Here is a 20,441-nt window from a genome sequence, read left to right on the forward strand (position 1 = left end):
CAGCCACAGAGGGCTGAAAAAGCACTGTGGGTAATATCGGAGTATTCATTAACGTTATTTTGAACTGAAATTAGGAGTGCTTTTCAATGGCCCCTTGGTCTGGCCTTTGTCTCTTAGAATCCTGAATTTATCACAAACATGGTTTATACCCCTGAGCAGCTTATGAAAGGACCTATTATTTAATTTGGGCCTGGCAAGGAGAAGAGGGTCTTTCTCAGTCTTTGGCTACAAATTCCCTCAAGCATGTAGTTTTCCTGTATGCTTTTGAATAATCGAAGATTTACACTCATCTCTGAATTAGCCTGCCAGGGCACTGCCTGGGTTCTGGAATAAAAAAATGCAAACTGGTTACCAGCAAGCCCAAACTGGCCCTCAGATATATTTTGTTTGGTTTCTATTGTTTTTTAAAAAAATCATCTGAACTATATTTGCCAATATTAAAAACTAGGAGATTTCACATAAAAATCTGGGCTTTGAGTATCACTTGGAAAGAAAAACCAGAATGTCTAGCAGCACTGGATCCCATGCCCACCAACAGGGTATGAGCAGGTCCTGATCTTTTTGGTTTGCTCATGTGTCCTCTCTTAACCACAGTCCTTAACACTCCCTGTTGTCTTCCTTCTACTAGCTTATGCTCTCTGCCTGCATTCTGTAGGTATCTGATTTTGCAACTCTTGTGTTCTAGGCTCTTTTAGCTCAGTTATGTATCCTAATCTTCATACTAGTGGTCTGAAAAAGTTTACAGTATTTCTCTATTTGCTTATATACCTGGCATTTCTGGACCAATCAATTAATCTATCAGTGAAAACATATATGTACTTACTGTGGCCCTAATACATAATAACTGAGGACATTAAGAGTTATTGGACATGGTTTATACCCTTGACCAGCTTAGTCTCCCTTTGTGAGTGATGGGCACATATACAAAATGGTAGCTAGCAAACGGAACCAAATGCTAAGTGTCTATAGTATCTGGTTAGAGGGAGTGACAGTATAGCTGTAGGTTTTTTTGTGTGTGGCAATGGCAGGATTGAGGATGCTGATCCCAGAAGATGAGATTGATCGGGGAAAGTTCTCGGGAAAGGAGGACCTTGGGTTGTATTCAAGAGTTGGTAGGATCTGGTGGGTCACAAACTTTACCATGCACATGAATTGTGTAGGGGAACTTTAGCTTCCTGAGCTCTACCCAGAGAGTCTGTTTCAGGAGGGTTGAATGGGACCAAGAATATGAATCTTTAATATGCATCTCAGAATGATTTTGATCTACATGGGTCACAGTATGAAAAAAGGGGAGAAGGTACTCCAAGCAGGTAGGGTGAAATAGGTAGAAGTGTGAGTGGGGACTTAGAGGCTACAAAATCCAGCTGATTGGAGGCTTGTATGGGGGAGTCCTGGGAAATGGTTAAGGGGGCAGTGCTGGAAGACAGGGCTGGTGGGCCGACAGCAAGGTCCAAGTATTCTCAAAGAGAATATCCTCTGCTTGATTTCTTCATTTTAAAATATATATTTTATTGATTTTTTACAGAGAGGAAGGGAGAGGGATAGAGAGTTAGAAACATCGATCAGCTGCCTCCTGCACACTCCCTACTGGGGATGTGCCAACAACTAAGGTACATGCCCTTGACCGGAATCGAACCTGGGACCCTTGAGTGCACAGGCCAACGCTCTATCCATTGAGCCAAACTGGTTAGGGCGATTTCTTCATTTTAAAACGGAATAGTTATCTATGAGACAGCACTTTGTGTCTGTGTTTTAATTTAATAGTTAATTAGCAGGCAGTTGACCTTGGTTTTGTTAGTTCAGGTTTTTAATTAGTTAAATTAGATTAACAATTTAACAGTATGCTGCATTACTGAGTAATTGCACACTGTTTATAGTTGAAAACAATATATATATTTAAATTTATCTTTATTGTTGAAAGTATTACAGATATCCCTTTCCCCCCCTCCTCCATTGACCACCTCTACCCTGCACCTAATCCCACCCCTCACCCCCACCTCCAGGTCTTCATCACACTATTGTCTGTGTCCATGGGTTATGCATATATGCATATAAACTCTTTGGTTAATGTCTCCCCACCCACTCCTGCCTTCCCTCTGAGATATATATCTTAATTCATATTACATTTTAGTGGAACAAACCTTAAGCTGGGAGGTCAGGGTTTTTGCCCCAACACCTCAAGTAGTGACTGGTATGTGGTTGGTTGTCGCTCAGCAAATACCTGTCAAATGTTCTTAACTGAAATCTGCTTGATGTTTGTAGTTCTTCATTTCTGGGAAAAATAAAAAGGAGTTTGATTAGATGAGTGGTTTTCTGCCCCATCAAATTCCTTGCGGTATTTAAGTATCACTTTCAGAAATGAGGGAGACACTAAGAGATCAGGGAGGAGCACCCACCTTCTACCTCAAAAGCATCTTCTCTTCTTTTTCTTAATTTTATTGTTTAATGGGTTTTCTGTATACGATCTGGACTTCCATTGCCAAACAAACAAAATAACATCAACAATAATAAGTTTGAAAGTCTCTGAAGTATTGAGGAAGTGATTTGATTGAATTTCACCTATACTTACAAGTCACTGTGCACAGCTTAATACATGATTCTCATGACTCATCGAGTGTAAATGGATTTTAATGTTCCTCTAATCTGTTTCCATTTTTGAGCATTCCTTAAAGGGGACATGGAGAACTGGTAAGGGATCTTACTGAACACAATACTTGCAGACACTTTACAGATCTTAAGGGTGAAAAATAATTTGGTAGGCAAACACTGGAGTTGGGAAAGTAAGGGGAAGATGGGTAGGAGTCATTATAACAGCCTCCAAAAAGTAGGGAGACAAGGAATTCAGATTGTGTTGGAGGAAACACAGATAAATAAAATGGTGTAGAGGGAACATTAGGTGGGAGCATAGAAGATGTGTTGTGAGAAGAGAATGAGCAGGGAGGTTAGAGTGTTGGTGGGTCCTGGGTGCCTCAATGAAGATTGCAATCATTTTTTTTTTCTGTGGAAAGGGGCAAACATGGTACATTTTATACATTTTTTATAGGTTGAGTGACTTGTACTAGCTTTGTTTATTTAAAGGTTTATTGAGGGATAATTGGTATATGAATAACTGCACATATTTATCTGTTCATTTGATGTGTTTGGACATTTGCAAACATCTGTGATACCATCATCATTACATTTTAGAAGAATAACTGGTATATGAGAGTGAAGGATGGATGGTAAGCAAGAAGTAGGAGCCAACTAAGTTATAAGCCATTTTTTAAAATACAAGGTGGGGCAAAAGTAAGTTTACCGTTATTCATATAGAAAATAATACAATAATTAATGAAAATAATACAAGAATGAAGTATGTGTTTCATGTACTCATAACTGTAAACCTCCTTTCCCCCACCTTTATTTTCATTGAGGATAGACACAGGAGAACAGAATAGCCTCTGTAGAGGTAGATGTTAGGATAATTTTGAGCCCAAGTTCTCTGGGCTGTGTTGCTAAGAACATATTGGTCCACTAAAAATAAAAATAACAGTTATTGATCACTTACCTTGTGCCAGACAGAACTCATTTAATCCTCACAACAACTGTATGAGATGGGTGCCATTAGTACAAATGAGAAGGCTAAGGCACTAAGGTTACATGAGTTGCTGGTGGTCGTTGAGGAAAGATAAGTTGGGACTCGGATGCAGGCAGCCAGGCAGGCAGGCTCCAGGCTAGTGTTCATCAACAGGAAGACACACGGAATCTTCAGAGAAAGGATCCCCCAGTAGCATTTCCATCTCTGGGGTCGAGAATGCAAAGTCTCGCAGTGTCATGAGGCTTAGTCCCTGCTGATGCTGTGGCCATTTTTTGTTACACTACTAAGAATCACTGGCCGCTACCTTTGAAATGTTGTGCATATTCTTCCTTTTCTTTTCATGAAAAAACAGCCTGCTGTTTGGAGGACTCTTAAAATGTGGTTAACATCTGGCCTAAATGATAGTCCTTACTGTCTGGGCATTCATAGGTCAGAAACAGTATCAGTAACAAATTTCAGTTAACTGGGAATGGATTATGCAATCCTATATAATAAAGAGCTAATATGCTAACTAGACCAGAAGCAGGGGAATGACCTTCCGGAACAACCAGTGAGTGGGTGGGGGGCACGCTGCAGCTGAGGCAGCTGGGGCTTCGAGGCCTACCCTTGCATGAATTTTGTGCATCAGGTCTCTAGTGTTTAATAAATCTGCTGAATAGTCACATGAACTGTTGTTATATTTGGCTTCCAGAGGTTATATACAGAATAACAGATTATGTATGCAAAAGTCACAATACTCCTTGCAACGTTTGTTATTTTTATAATGGATTGAGTAAAAAATGTTAATAGGGAAATACTACCCATTATATAAATATTCACTTCATTCAATTTTCAGAGATGCATTCCTGTGTACAGAGCATATTAATGCTGCACTTATCCTTTCAAAATCTCAATTTTATTAGTGGGATGCAGAATGCAAATCTAAGTAGCAGTGTTCGGGAAATTTGTTTTCATGTATTTGAAAAGCAGTCAAATTTTCTTGAATGGTAGGGATGTGAAAATATTCTATAATTAGTACCTATAAATATATATCCCCAGGCAAAGTTTGGGGTAATTTTGTTAAGAGTTCAATAGTATCTGTAATGAGAAGCATTTGCCTCTTATGTAAATTGCTTACTGGATATTTTTATCATAAAAATGCTTATACATATAAAGTAAGAAAAACAGCTGAAATTTTAATTTGGACTTCCAAGGGGCTAGTTCAGTGACCCAAAAAAAGCAAGTACATATTCACTTATTTACTGGAAAGGACCAAATCTGCTTTTGATTCAGCTGCATCTTGTCATTATTTTGCCTGTTTAGCTGGGTGCCAGGCCTACTAGGAATTCTCTTGTGGGAAGTTGCCAATCCTTAGTTGAAATAATAAAGTGGGGTTCAGAGACAAAGAGATGTGCATCTGAGGAATATTGTTAAAGGGTTGGGGACTTAATTGATGCACTGGCTATAATGTAAGTAGGTCCTTGAGTGGGCAGTACAATTAAACATGTCAAGGAGGGCATAATTAGATAGGTGTCTGAATGAGGTAATTACATTCATAAGAGGGGGGCTGTAATTAGATGTGAGGCAGGGGGTGTATTTAGATGCCTAGGTTGAGGATATAATTGCCATATGGGCAAGAAATTAAATTATATGTGTGGGTGGAGCATAATTATCTGTGGGAGTCCCTGTGGATATGTGGGTGAGGGTACCTAGAAATGAGTGGGTGGAAGTGCAATTGGATGTGTGAGGTCATGTTCTTATGCACAAAAACTTGAGATTTTCATCAATAAGGGCAAGCATATGTTTGACATCGTGACTAATGGCAGCTGGCATGTAGTGACAGCTTTTCAGGCCACTCTGAAAGGTTGCAAATCAAAATCTCTGCCTTTCCATTAAGACTTGAGACCCACGTCTAACATTGACATTGATCCCTCTCCTTAATAGTGGCACTTGATGGTGTTCTAAATACTGAATGGCATGGTAATTTTGCTAGCTGTAAAACACAACTGCAGGACCAGGAAGACTTGCTCCCACTTCCTGTCAAAGAAGCATTTGGAGGATGTAGTAGGGCAAAACAAACAAAAACAAAGAATTTTCCTTTGAATTGTGAAATGTGAAAATAACAGTGCCAACTCTTCTAGCTGAGAGGTAAAGTTACACCTGTAACAAAATTAGCAAAATTTAGCTTGAAAGCCTCACTTTTTTTTTCTTAAGCTATGAAACAATGTTTATTTGGAAATATTTATGGCATTTCTCCTTTCCCTCCAAGTATAAAAGCACCAAGGCATGAAATGTCAGTTAGATGTTAAACAGGAGCAGGGAGTGGTAGAGGGAAGGTAGAGGAAGAAGAGCCTAGAACAAGGTAGGTGAAAAAGTTATACAGCACATCTAAGAAATAGACATTGAAGCAGTGAAGTATGGGGAGTTATATCCGATGTAATCTGATAGATCCTGTGTTAACTTTAAAACACAGTGCTCTTTGTGGTCATCTTCAAAAGCAAGAGAGCATTTAAAAATGCTTAGATGAGTTCTTGGAATTAAAGATATTGAGTTGGCCACCAGTCTGCTTACTCTCACTTATACCATTGTTCAGTTCTCATAAAGCGGTGTGCCTTAGCGCCTCCTCCCATCTGCTCAGGACTGTGATGGTTTCTAGAAGACGGTCACTATGGATAGAGTCCTAGTGGGCTGCTTCTGGAGTTTCAAAACTTTTTGGCTTCCTTGTGCTGCCTTGTGCTTCCTAGATTTAAGGTTGCTTGTTATAACTTGGATGTGGGGACATTATAGCCTGCCTCATAATCTCTGCTCTTGTTCTATAGAATGTTATTCATTATTCGTTTCTGATTTTATATCAATGCATGATACTAATTTTTTGCATTGTAGACATGCCTCAAAGGTATTGTCTTTCTTTTTAAAAATGAAAAAAATATGTATTTTTTATTAATTTAAGAGAAGGAGAGATAGAAACATCAATGATGAAAGAGAATAATTGATCGGCTGTCTCCTGCATGCCCCACGCAGGGGATCAAGCCCGCAACCGGGAATCGAATCATGATCTCCTGGTTCATAGGTCAACACTCAACCACTGAACCATGCTGGCTGGGCAAAGGTATTGTCTTTCAAAGACTATTGTAACTTATTTTTTAATCAGAGCTGCTTTTATGGAAATGGTATGTATTACTGTGAATATAGTTATTATGTCATTGTTTAACCCAATTCTCTGTCTACTAAATGGTTTGCATTTTTCTTTTTCTCCATGCACCTCCTAACTTCTCCCCTTCCAAGGCAAGCTCAGACTCTTAACACAATTAGTGATTGATGTTGGTTAACTCAGTTGCTTGGAGGGGCAGTGTCATCATTCGAGACATCTAGTTATGTCTGTGGGGTGGGCGATGACAGGCATGATAGTGCTGGTGGTGAGGTCACTGCTTCTTAGTGCTGTGTTGTCTTGTGCGGATGGCATGTGGGGAGGGGGACCAAGTGAGGTCTCTGGCTTTGGAATTGACTCTGGTAAATAATGCTTCATTCACTTAATTATAGAAACCATTCTGGGATGCTCAGGCATTATTTACATATGGCACACAGAAAATGAGGTTTAAATTCTTTAGCTATTAATAATATTCTTCCTAAAGTCATATAGTCAACCTGGAATATTTTTGCAGTTGGATTTTGTGGTTTGTTTCCAAAAAAGCCTTCTAGCCTTTAACAAGTCTTTTTGCCTTCATTCATACCACAAAACATTAAAGGCCCTAATTTATATTCATCCATGCCATAAAGCATTAAAGGCCCTAATTTTTGTTTGTCTTATTTGAACCTTCCCAAGGTTATCTATTAGAATAGAAATCTTAGCTACTTTTCTTATGTCCAAAAACTTCTGAGCTTAGATCTATGTCACTTCCTCAGATATATTCCTTAACCCTGCTGTACTCTGCCTTTTTCTTTCATATTTGTTAAATCCTGCTTTTCCTGTTAAAAGGTGAGCTCTACAAGTAGGGTACATGTCTATTTTGTTCACCAGCATATTTCCAGTATCCATCACAGCTCCTGGTCCATAATAGGTGATCAACAAATAGTTGTTGACTGTAAAGGAAAGTTGGGCATGAGGGTTATTTAAGAAGAGGCACAGGCAATGTGGTCTGTGGATGTTGCTATGGATAAGAGGTATCTCAGAAGCGAGAGTCTGAATGGATTTATTAATTAGCTCAGATTTAGGTAGTGGTAAGACTCAGATTTGTTGTTTAAGTTTGGGAATTAAATTATACATCCATTATGACATTAAGGAAGTGCCACATTGCTGAAAATTGATTAGCCATTTTCAACATAAGTCTGCTGATTAAATAATGAACTTATTGAACAAATTGTTTTAGATGAAAACATTTGGACAAAGATCCATAAGATGAATTAGTGCTCAGCAATATTTTTAGCTCATTGCTATAGGCAATCTGCCTAATTCAGCCTTTCATTTAGAGTAGTATTTTCAAAGGTTAGCAGGGAAAGTGTACTATATTCTCAGATCCAATAGATATTTTCTTACGTGGATGCATGAAATACATCTGAAAAGAAAGGATGGAGTGTTTTAATAAAAGTACTCCTTGCCAAAATCATAATATTCATGTGGAAATGGGTGATCAAAAGGTCTTTCTATGTGGTATATCCCAAAAGGAGAACACCTTATTCATACATTATTCTGGTAAGCATTGACCATTGTCAAGTTGACATATGATGTGTTCTAAAATAGAATAATGATATTATCTCAATTAGTTTAAATAAATCCACAGTGTTTTCTTAATTAATTTTTTCCTTTTAGTGATCTTTTATTTTCCACTGGTGTATTTCCTGACTAAAAAGCAAGAGTGCTTTGGAAGTTACAGGTGACTATATAGGATTTTTTTTTAGGGAAAAAAGGCTCAATGCCAACATCCTATATAATAAAAGGCTAATATGCAAATCGACCGAACAGCAGAATGACCGGTCACTATGACGCTCACTGACGACCAGGGAGCAGACGCTCAATGCAGGAGCTGCCCCCTGATGGTTAGTGCACACCCACAGGGGAAGTGCTGCTTAGCCAGAAGCTGGGCTTACGGCTGTTGAGTGCAGCTGCAGTGATGGGAGCCTCTCCTGCCTCCGAGGCAGTCGGACATTCCCTGAGGGCTCCCAGCCAAGCTGACCCTCCCTGCACCCCCCCCCAATGCCAAGTGCACGAATTTTGTGCACCAGGCCTCTAGTCTCATATAGTCATAAAATCCTGTGCGATTTTATCTCCTTTTAGAAACAGGAAACAGGTTTTTGCTGCTGTTGCTGCTGCTTCCCAGATCTTGTTCTGGGCCCAGATTCTTGTCTGGAAACTTGGGATTGCCAGTCAGTCTGGTTCTGGAAGCTCTCTGACAACAAGGAGGGGGCTTTAAGTTGGGTTTTACAAAGCAAACTAAGTATTAGTTGAGAATGAGTGACACCCACTTTTCAAATAAATGATAGTATATTCAAATAGATGTGCAAATATACATGTATAACTCACTGAACTCAGATCAGTCTTCTGTCCTCACTACTGTACCTAATCTGTCCTTGGGAAGGTTACCACTGACCTCCATGTTGCTAAATCCAGTGGCAATTTTTAGCTGTTTTCTTATTTAATCTGTCAGTAGCATTTGATGCAATTTCCCCGCTTCCTTCTTTATATATATACTAGAGGCTTGGTGCATGAAATTCATGCATGCGCGGGGAGGGGGTCCCTCAGCCTGGCCTGTACCCTCTCCAATCTGGGACCGCTCGGGGGATGTCCAACTGCCGGTTTAGGCCTGATCCCCGGCAATCGGTCATCCCCCCTACAATCCAGGACCGCTGGCTCCTAACTGCTCGCCTGCTGCCTGCCTGTTGCCCCTAACTGCCTCTGCCTGCCGGCCTGATCACCCCCTAACTGCTACCCTGTTGGCCTGATTGCCCCCTAACTGCTCCCCTGCCAGCCTTATTATCACCTAACTGCTCCCCGCCTGGCCTGATCACCCCTAACTGCCTCTGCCTCGGCCCCCGCCACCATGGCTTTGTCTGGAAGGATGTCTGGAAAACTCCGGTCTAATTAGCATATTACCCTTTTATTAGTATATATATTTAAACCAGGCTTTCAAGACACCACACTTTGCTGTTATTTCTCCCATTCCATTGGCCACTCTTTCTTAGTCTCCTTTACCGATCTCTCCTCATTCTCCTGAGGAGTGCCCCAGCATCCATCCAGATCCTAGACCTCTTCTCTTCTCTGTCTACACTCATTCACCAGCTAGTCTCCTAACTTTAAATACCTACTGTATGCTGATCACTCCCAACTTTCTATCTCCAGAGAAGACTGGTTTTCTAACTGTAATCTGATATATCCAATTGTTCACTTGACATTGCCACTTACATGTATAATGGGCATCTCACACTTGACATATTTAAAATTAAGCTCCAGATCATTCTCTTAAAACCTGCCTCTCTCGTAATCTTCCATATCTCAATAAATGGCAAGTCCATCTTTACAGTTGTTCAAGCCAAAAACCTTGGCATGATTCTTGATTTCTCTCTTTTTTTCTTACCCTATTTCCACTGCATCAGCTCTTCTTCCCAAATATCTCCAGAATCTGCTTACTTCTCACTACCCCTGCACCCTAGTCCAAACCACCAAAATCTTTAGTCTCTTGTTACACGAGACTCCTAACTGGTCTGTATCTTTCTGCCCATGACATCCTACAGCCTGTTCACACAGCAGCAAGTGATGGTCCCAAAATATGGACTATTGCCATTCCTTTACTCACCATTCAGTGACTTGATTCTCATCTTAGAATAAAACTGTAAGTCTTTACCATACCCTACAAGGCGCTACAGAATTTGTTTGCCAACCTCCCCACCAGTTAACTCTCTGATCTCCTCTCCTACTTCTGTCTCCCTTGCTTACTCATTTCCAGACACAATGGGCTCTTGGCTGTCCTTTCAAAGCCCGGGAATGTTTCCTCCTCCAGGTCTACACCAGTGGTCCCCATCCATATTGGTAAGGCTCACTCCTCATCTCCTTCAGGGATTTGCTTACATGGCTCCTCTGAGTTCTTCCCTGACCACTTGTTTAAGTTGCAGTTCCTCTTAAAAGCATTTCCTGGTCCTCTAATGCCAATTATTTCTTTCCCTCCACAGTCCATATCACCACCTGGTATACTGTTCATTTTACTCATTTATCTTTATTTATCATCCATTTCCTACCGGAATATAAGCTCCAGTGGAACAGCGATTAACACTTACTTTCCTCTCACCCAGGACAATTCCTGGAATAGCAGGCACTTAGCAAATCCTTGTGCACTAAATGAACAGCTAACTTGAACATAAAGACATAAATCTATATTTAACAATTTATAGATCTAATTAATGTGTTTCAAGTGTTGATTTCAAACCCTCTTCTCAGGAGTGACTGAGAAAGTGCCACATATTACCCCAGATGTGTGAGTGCTAGCCTCTGCCCATTTCTCCTCTGTGTATCCTGCTCTGGAGTCCCCTGGACGGGTCTCTGTTGTGGTCATGGAGGGAATTCTTAGTTCTGCGGGCAAATGCTTAGACTTTACCCTTTGAGTATTGTATCTTTTTAAAATATATTTTATTGGTTTTAGAGAGACAGGTAGAGGGAGAGAAAGACAGAAACATCAGTGATGAGAGAGAATCATTGATTGGCTGCCTTCTGCATGCCCCACACTAGGGATGGAGCCCATAACCCGGGCATGTGCCCTGACCAGGAATCGAACGGTGACCTCCTGGTTCATAGGTCAATGCTCAACCACTGAGCAGTGCCGGCCGGGCTGGGTACTGTACCTTTATTAACTGTATCTCCATAGCTCTGATTGTTCCATTTATATACTAGAAGCCAAGGAAGGGAAACTTCTTCTTGTGCTGAGTCCAGAGCCTATCTCAGCTACCAATGAGCACAAAGATGTCTCTAATTTTTTTTCTTGTTTGATTATTTTATGCCTAGGCAAGACTCTTATAGGATACATTGATATTTTTATTCCATTTATTCTTTTGGTATAACCCATATTATTTACTTCAGGTTTATCCAGGATGGCCTACTTAATATCACTGTAGCTATTTTATGTGTCAGTTATATATAGTAAGGTAAAGAACTCCCACCGTTATGCATTGTTTCAGCCAGCAGGAAATTCTGTATCTGGTGGTTCTTGCTGATCTAGCTAAAAGAGACCGAATGACGCATTTCACTTTCAGGGGCTACTGCTGGGTTTGGATATTCCCTGGTACTATTAATAGCACTTCAGGGAACACTCAGGTACAGTGAGAATTTTTTTTTTTCAGTCCAGTTCAATGTTTGCAGAAAGAAAGTCACATGCTGTCTGGTTCAGTTACAAGTCACTTGCCCCTCAGTGCCTCCTAAGTTCTAAACAGACCCACCCAGCGTGTTCAGTTGCTCATAAACACAGCACTGGTTTTCAGCATACTTTTGTGCCTTTGTTTATGCTGCATTCCCTGCCTGGCCAAGCCGCTCATCCCTTCAGATTCATCTGGAGTGAGAAGCCTTTACCTGAGTCGACTTGGCCGAAATGCCTTCTGTCCTTCTCTAGGATTCTCCACAATATTTGGAGCTTACCTCTCTCTTCTACAGCCATTTCAGCGTTATCTTAGAGTCTGCTGCATAAATATATACGTCACACTCCACTCACGTCCAAAATTGTGAATCCCGAGGCATATGACTTCTGTATCCTTGTATCAGTCCGCAACAATTAGCACAGTAAATGCTTAGCAACGTGTGTTGAATGATTATGATCAATTGTATGAATGAATGAAATTGCATTCATTTGCATTTGTTCCCAGCATATTGCCTTTAAAAAATATGTGTGTGGCTTGGATTTTCCCCTTTTCCTTAGCAGATGCTACTATGTGCATGGCCAATTTGATACAGGGGAAAACAAAAAAAAGGAAAATATACTGCAGAGAGTTTAAAAAAAATTTTTTTTTTAATTTTAAAGGAACAGGCTAGTTTGTTCCTTAACAAACTTCTTGCATCTTTCTTTTTATTACATGTTCCCTTCGCTCTGCCCAAACTCGGTCAAATTCCTCCAAAGGGTCTGCTGTAAACAATGATTTTGTGAGTAGTTGTGTGTTCTCTGCAGTGAAAACCCGCCTTGTTTTCTGTTGCTAGGCAACCCCATTCCAGCTGCCCTTGAAGAAATGTGCGGTGGTGGGAAATGGTGGGATTCTGAAGAAGAGTGGCTGTGGCCGTCAAATAGATGAAGCAAATTTTGTCATGCGGTAAGAGAGAGCACCCACAGCGTGGCCCCTGCCTTTTCTCCTTTTCCCCACCCCTCCCACAAGCCCTGGGGCCTTTGGAAATTAGTCGCTTGTGATTAATCAGTTGTAGCTGCTCTTTAGCTTCTCTTCAAGTTCATACACAAGTGAGTTCAGGAGAAGACCAGGGGGCGCAAGGGAACGTGTGTGCCCCCAGAAAGTATAAAGCTGAGAAAGGTCCAGGGGTCCTGGCAGACCCCCAGAGTGGGAACATGCAGATTTTATTTTAGATTTTATTTTAGATTACACAGTCGGGTGCCTAAAACTTTAAAAATTGTTCTGAAGACTAACCCTGCATGAATATTTTAATGTATTCATGTCATTCTATACCATTTTCTTCTTTGCTTTTCACAAAAGCATTTGTGAGTAGCAGGTGGGATTTGAAGAGGGATTTGATCTGTGTCTGAGGAGGAAAACTGGAGGGAAGGCGAGGGGATAAATTTCGAGCAAGGAGTAAGCGTGGAATAAAGGACTGAGCAGAGTAGTGATGTGAGCATCGCTTTCAGCAGAAAACGGGAGGCTTCTGCAGCAGCAAGTAACTGAATCGCTAAGGCACATCCCACCAGGGGCATAAACCACCACACCGTACTGGCACCAACCTGTGCTGTTGGGAGATTTTGACCAGAGTGAAGACAACAAGTGATTGGATTGACACAATTGGGGATTGTCTGAATGAAAGGAAAGAAGGCGGAGTGTGACAGCATGGAGGGTCCTGGCTGGAAAGCGTGTGGAGTGACAGACCAGAGTCTGGGCTGAATAGGAAGGGGGGGGGGCATATAGGGGAAAGGAAGGGAGGAGCCAAATGGGGCCAAATGATAGGGTCATTCAGGGCCTGGGGGGGGGGGGGGTAGGGTGGTGAGGATGAGGAATGTACGAGCTGAAGTCGAAGAATGGCCTACTGGAGTGTATAATTTTGGAGCTTACCTTCTCCTGGGATGCTCGGATGTGTTGTAGAAAAATAAGACATTTGTTATTGAAAAAAATGAAGGCACTCAGAGGTTGGAATGCTGAGCAAAGGAAGGAAGTAGATTTGGTTTTTTTTTGTTTGTTTGTTTGTTTTTTTTAAAAATATATTTTATTGATTTTTTACAGAGAGGAAGGGAGAGAGAGATAGAGAGTTAGAAACATCGATGGGAGAGAAACATCGATCAGCCGCCTCCTGCACATCTCCCACTGGGGATGTGCCCGCAACCCAGGTACATGCCCTTGACCGGAATCGAACCCGGGACCTTTCAGTCCTCAGGCCGACGCTCAATCCACTGAGCCAAACCGGTTTCGGCAGATTTGGTTTTTATGTTTATTTTGAAGGATAACAGGTAATGGTCTGAATGGGAAAAGGTAGCCCAGAGAACACCACAACCTCTGAGCTAAGCGGAGCAGGGAGAGAGAGACTATTTGGAAATGCTTCAGGAGAAGCCATATTTGTGGGGAGGACCCGATTTCCTCCCAGAGAATGAGAGTTGGGTGTCTGGATGAGCCATCCCATCCTGGGCACACACATGAGCAGCCTTTTGGGAGACTTTACTGTGGGAAAGTCACCAAGGGCTGTGGTAGTGTCCTGAGTCAGGAGAGTGGCCCCAGGGGTGGGAGGGCTGGAGACCTATTTAAGATGTAGGAGTGGAAACAATCGCCTGGAGAGCAGAGATAGAACAGAGACCCTGGGTCAGATTCAAGTACTCACTTCAGTACATTGGCATTAAGTAGAGGCCGAGAAGCCAGCAAGGAAAATAGAGAGGTGGGAGGGCCCTTGCCACAAACTAGCTGTGGAATCTACAGCAAGTCCTTTTTCTTTGGGTGGGCCTCAGCTGTCTAATGTATTTGAAGAAGTGGGAGCAGACACTTCCTCAAGCCTTACCACTGGAGAAACTCCGATTCTATCTGTGATTGTAGGAATATTGTGTAATTGTAACACAGTTCATGTAGTCGTTTAAACCTTCCAATTGCTTTCAATTATAAATTAATTTGCTCTTTCCAAAGACTATATAAGGAAGAAGGAATGGATAATATTATACTCACAGATTCAGGGAAGTTAAGTGGCTTCAAGAGGTCTTAATGCAATGTAGAAGGAGGCAGTACAATAAATGTCTTTTTATATTATTCTCAAGTGCGTATGTGTGTGTCACTACATTTAGGAAGATGGATATTTTAAAGGTCACATGTGGAAGACTAGGCCCAAGCATCTTAGGGGGTTATCTAGGGGGGGCCATATTTATTGCAAATAACCAGACTAAGTTGGCTTTGTATATAATCCGGTGTTGATATATTCAAGTTTAGAAATAATGAGTTCCTGTGATTAGAGTATGAAGAAGTATAATGTTCATAGATGGATGAAGGCAGTGAGGATTGAAAAAAAATTCAAAAAAGATAGTATTATAGCTAGAGCTATGTGTGCATGTACCTTTGATTTAATTTCAAAAATAGTGCCATTTTCAAAACATTTGATTTTTAAAAAATTCTTATTTATGGTTTACAATATGGAAGTCATTAAATGTTGATGAATTATTTTAAAATTATTTTTACTTGACCATTTATAGATCTATTTATAAATGGCTGCTCAATACACACTTTTGGAGATCCTTAGAAAATTGAGATAGTATCATATATTCAAGATTAAACATTAAGTAAGGAAATTTGGTTAAAAAGGACATAGTATATTTGATTAAAAAGGTGTCTGAACAGTTACAGTTATAGTTATGGCCTTACCTGTACACAGTAATATACCAGAGCACAGTTCAAAAAGTCTTTTAGGATTGGAGTATAGCAATGCTATAATGTTCTTTGGTTAGACATTTTCAAATACATCTAACGCCAAAAACCAATTTTCCATTTTTCAAAGTAAACATTGGCTTTGTAACCAAAAATAAGACTTTAAAAAATAATATTGTAGAATAAAATTTATCTGGAAGGTCTGCAAGACAGAGATAAGAGAGAAATTGAGTGGCTCAGGGACACATAATTGTGATGCCTTTGGATATGATAAAATGTGCATGTTTTGCATACTTAAGTGCATAAAGTTTAAAAAGTGATTTTAGGCCCTAGCCTGTTTGGCTCAGTGGATAGAGTGTCAGCCTGTGGACCAAAAAGTCTGGGGTTCGATTCTGGGCTAAGGGCACATACCTTGGTTGCAGGCTCCTCCCTGGCCCAGGCCCTGGTCAGGGCTTGTGCAGGAGGCAATCAATCGATGTGTTTCTTTCACATTGATATTTCTCTCTGACTTTCCCGCTCTCTTCTACTCTCCCTAAAAATCAATGGAAAAATATCCTCAGGTGAGGATTAACTAAAAAAGAAAAAAAGTGCTTTTAGCATTTTTTTAAAAGGTTGAAGTCATTATGATTTTTTCCAAGGACATATTTTCATTTTTGTTTGTATAGACTGACTTCTTACTGTGAAAGATGAGTTCGTTGGCCCAGCCACACTGACATGAACACGCAGTTCTGAAAATATTGAGGCCATTCTGTACCAGTTAGGAAATATCAGCCACTGGACTCTCCCCAGGGCTCTCCCTCTCTCCTGGCTGCCCCATCCCACCACCAGGACCAACCCCAACCCCCATCTCTCCGGGACCCAGAGCTACAGGGGAAAGGGGGCTCTGGTCCCCTCTCCCAGGTGCCTTCAACACGCAGCACTTTGCCCCAAGCAGCTTAGTTTCCATCTGTTTTATAGAATGGCCATCAGGTAAGGCTTTGTTTGCAGAAAGTATTCAGTGTGAAAACTGCTTGAAAACCCCTGCTCAAGGTCAGCCCTCAGGCCTTTGCAAGTTTGCACAAGCGGGATTTCTGAGAATGGAGGCCTTTCTCCCTAGCACTGTAGCTCCTTATGAAGTCAAGTGCACGTCTGCCTCCCGGTGTAATTCCCTTGCATCCAGATGGGCAACAGACACAGGCTGTGGGTATGGAGCCGACCCTGAGCCGGCTCCAAATCAGATGAGGCCCAAGTGGGGGCGGCAGGAAGGAGTGGGCTTTGCTGCGTGCCCAGCCCTGTGCCAGGTGCTCAGGGTCCAGATCCTCTCCAATCCTAGGAGAGGTGTTTTCTTTGCTCCCTTTCCTCCCTCCCTCCTTCCCTTCCTTCTGGATTTACTGAGCACCTGACTGTGCCAGGTGTTGGGGTACAAAGGCAAAGCATCCCCAAGACCTCACCGCCCTGTGAGAGCATCATCCAGAAAACAGCTGTGACTGGGGTGGGTGCAGGATGCAGGGGAAGCCCCAAGTGACTCAGGGAGGGTTGGTTCTCCAGTGGAGTGAAAGCTGAGCCGGGATTTGAAGGATGAGGAAGGGCATTCAAGGTGGAGGAACGTGCATGTGTGAAGGCAGGGAGGCAGGAAAGAGCCCGCCTGGTCTGCGAACTGTGGGAGGGCGATGGAGCCCAGGTCCAGGAAATCTGCTGGGTAAGGTGGGGTCCCAGAACCTACTACCTGGACCCTCTGACTCCTTGACCTTTGCTCCTGGCTGCCTGGCCAGGAAGAGGCCTCGCCTCCCTGCACAAAGGGAGGCTTTGAAGCTGGAGAGGAGTGAGGAAGAAGGGGCTAGCTGGTGTGTATTTTTGGATTGCTTCTCAGAAATCTCCTCCTCCTCTTCCTCTGCCTCCTCCTCCAACACCATGGCAGCTGGGGGAGCCGCCTGTGAGCTGGGCTGAGTTAAGGGGGAGGTGGGCTGGGGGTAGAGACTTCTGCTCCCCGTCTCTGAGCCTCAGTTTTGGCATCTAGGATTATGGGCACGACAACCCAGTGGCTGGCTCCTGTCAACCCAAGTGCTCCAGGAAGCGGAGGGCCAGGCTGGACTCATTAGGGGGGAAGCCTGGGAGGTAAGGGTGGGGCTGGGGAGTACCCTGCATCATCCTGCAGCTGGGGGCTCGGCAAGGCTGTGAGGAGTCACGTGGCCTGCACTTCCCACCAAGCAGCCTGCCCTGGTGCCCACTGCTCTGTCACTGCTCAGGAGCCCCCAGGGGAGTGGGAGACAAGGCCTAGGCACAGACACAGGGATGAATCTCCCTGTGAGCTCCTGCAGTGAGAGGTCTAGGGGGTCTCCTTTGCTGGGGCACAGGGCATAGCTGTTCCCAGAACTGGATCAAAGCCCCAAAAGGAGGGTCAAGGAGGGGTCTATTTCCTGGGGCTGCTGCTCCGATGACTACAGACTGGCCTAAACAAACAGGAACATGTGCTCTCCCCGTTCTGGGGCCAGAATCTGAAATCAGGGTGTCTGGGGCTGTGCTCCCTGGGAGGGCTCCAGGGGAAGGTCCTTCCTGCCTCTGGGGACTCCTGGCCGAATCCCTTCAATCTTCACATGGCCCTTCTTTCGTCTTCTCGCGCCTTAGGATTTTTTTTTTTAAATTTAAAGATTCCTTGCCACCCTATTCCCCACCCATCTCCACTACCCAATTCAAAGAATATTTCATTTTTCATCAGTTCTATGATCACATCTTTTAGGTTCAGAAGGCAAGTTAATAAGACACTTTAGCCCAGTGATGGCGAACCTTTTGAGCTCGGCGTGTCAGCATTTTGAAAAACCCTAACTTAACTCTGGTGCCATGTCACATATAGAAATTTTTTGACATTTGCAACCATAGTAAAACAAAGCCTTATATTTTTGATATTTATTTTATACACTTAAATGCCATTTAACAAAGAAAAATCAACCAAAAAAATGAGTTCGTGTGTCACCTCTGACACACGTGTCATAGGTTCTCCATCACTGCTTTAGCCATTAATGTCTGCTAATTGTGACAAGCAATAACGCCAATTTTGAAACACTTTTACGCAATTATGCCTTATTAGAAACAATTTGACTGTCTTAAATGTGCCTTTTATGTAAATCTTTGTAATGATCAGTTTAGGAGTTGAGCAGCTAAAATTATAGTGTGGGGGGGCAGGAGGGAAGGGGGTAAGAGATCAACCAGAGGACTTGTATGCATACATAAGAAAGAAAGAAAGAAAAAAAAAGAATGATCTAGTGCAGTGGTTCTCAACGTTGGCCGCACATCAGAATCGCCTGGGAATCTTTTTAAAATCCCGATTTCCGGGCCTCGTCCTCTGGGCATTTCTTTTTTTTGTTATGGGGGTGGAGGAATCACGAGCCCCATGCCGCCTCTGCACTGCTCGCTGCAGGACCTGCCGGTGGAGATGCTGGTGGAGATCTTCGCCTCGCTCCCCGGCACCGATCTGCGCAGCCTGGCCCAGACCTGCACCAGATTCCACCACGTCCTGCACACCGACAGCATCGGCGCTGCCGCGAGGAGTTCGGCGTTCGTGAAACCTTGCAGAACCCGGAGATGATGGGTATGTCTTACCGAGAAGTCTATGCGAAGCTGTTCCCGTACAGACACATTTTGGGCTTGTGGCGGCTAAATGCTAGCTGTAGAACACTGCTGAATGTGGTGGTGGACGGCTCAGGCATTACTGGCGGGACGTACAGGTCTTCCTCTAACCCCCATCTGCGGGACCTAATACATTTCGAGCCCGTGTTCAGAATTCGCCTGACGGAGAGGGAACCGGCCGCGGTGGAGTGCATGGCAGGCCGCCTCGGCAGGCCCCACCACGGCCACCTGCAGATTCAGGAGGACGGGCTCACCATCCAGTGCAGGAGGACAGACCACCGAACGGATTCACCCACGCGGCTTAGGGGAGAACGGGGGCGGGCGCAGGAGGACAGACAGCAGTATGACTACCTGACCTACCGCCGCCTCTACCTCCCGCCACGGCACCCGGACGACCCCATCAGGCCAGGCCTCTTCCACCGCAAATACACCTTCGGCCCAACGACCGCCATGCTCAGCTTCCACGGGCAGTATGCCAGGGTCACGAGGCTCATGGGGACAGGCACGAAGGCGTTAGAGGTCCACCTCACGCGCCGCATCCCGCTGCGAGGTGGCGAGATCTTCCGCAACTTCATCGAGCTCTACTTCGTGGTCCAGGAGATTGACGACCAGGTGACCTGGGAGCAGCAGCAGCAGCAAGAAGACGGGCCTGAGGAAAGCGAAGGCCATGGCTGGCCGAGCCCTGCCCAGCCCAGCGTCGGGGAGTCCGGGGCTGCAGCTTCGGAGGAGCAGCCTGTCCCGTTTGTTCTGCCTGCAGACGTGCGCACAAGTGACCAGAACTACCCCCGAACCTGCAGGATGTGTTTCTATGGCGTGGACATTGATCACTTCTCCGACCCCAGGCACTGCTGCCCTGGAGTCTTCATCCTGTTCGATGAAGACCACTTCGGGTTCATCTGGCTGGAGGAGAAATACTTCTTCTGGTACGGCAGAGTCCACGACACCTTCCCGAATGTGGAGGCGCCATCCCCGCAGGCCTTCCTGGAGATGCTCGAGGACATTGTCTAGTTTTATATTTTAATCTGAATAATTCTTTACTGGCAATTTTTTCAATAGTTTTTCTTCATTTATACATCTTAAGTGGTTTCCCATTGCTTATAAAATTAAAACAAAATCTTTTCGAACAGCTGTATTGAAGTTATTATATAAATAAACTACTGTTGATTAAAAAAGTAAAAAGAAACAGTAGAGATCACATAATTTAATGAATAACAATAATTTTCCCTCTGATATCATTTTCGTCTTTAGAAATGCTTTTGACTTTACA

The 20,441-nt window shown here is 43.3% G+C and overlaps 1 protein-coding gene across 1 annotated transcript in view; it reads left to right on the forward strand.

Annotated features, from left to right (window-relative positions):
• The window catches only part of ST8SIA1 (ST8 alpha-N-acetyl-neuraminide alpha-2,8-sialyltransferase 1), an 88,927-nt gene extending 68,875 nt beyond the window's left edge, over nucleotides 1-20,052 (forward strand). The window contains exons 3-5 of the mRNA XM_006769655.2: nucleotides 12,720-12,829; nucleotides 14,533-14,538; nucleotides 20,034-20,052. Coding sequence (XP_006769718.2) covers nucleotides 12,720-12,829; nucleotides 14,533-14,538; nucleotides 20,034-20,052 — 135 coding nt within the window. The remainder of the gene's footprint in view (nucleotides 1-12,719; nucleotides 12,830-14,532; nucleotides 14,539-20,033) is intronic.
• Nucleotides 20,053-20,441: the final 389 nt, after the last annotated feature.

Source organism: Myotis davidii, unplaced genomic scaffold (genome assembly GCF_000327345.1).
Source record: "Myotis davidii unplaced genomic scaffold, ASM32734v1 scaffold163, whole genome shotgun sequence".
Classification (NCBI taxonomy): Eukaryota; Metazoa; Chordata; class Mammalia; order Chiroptera; family Vespertilionidae; genus Myotis; species Myotis davidii.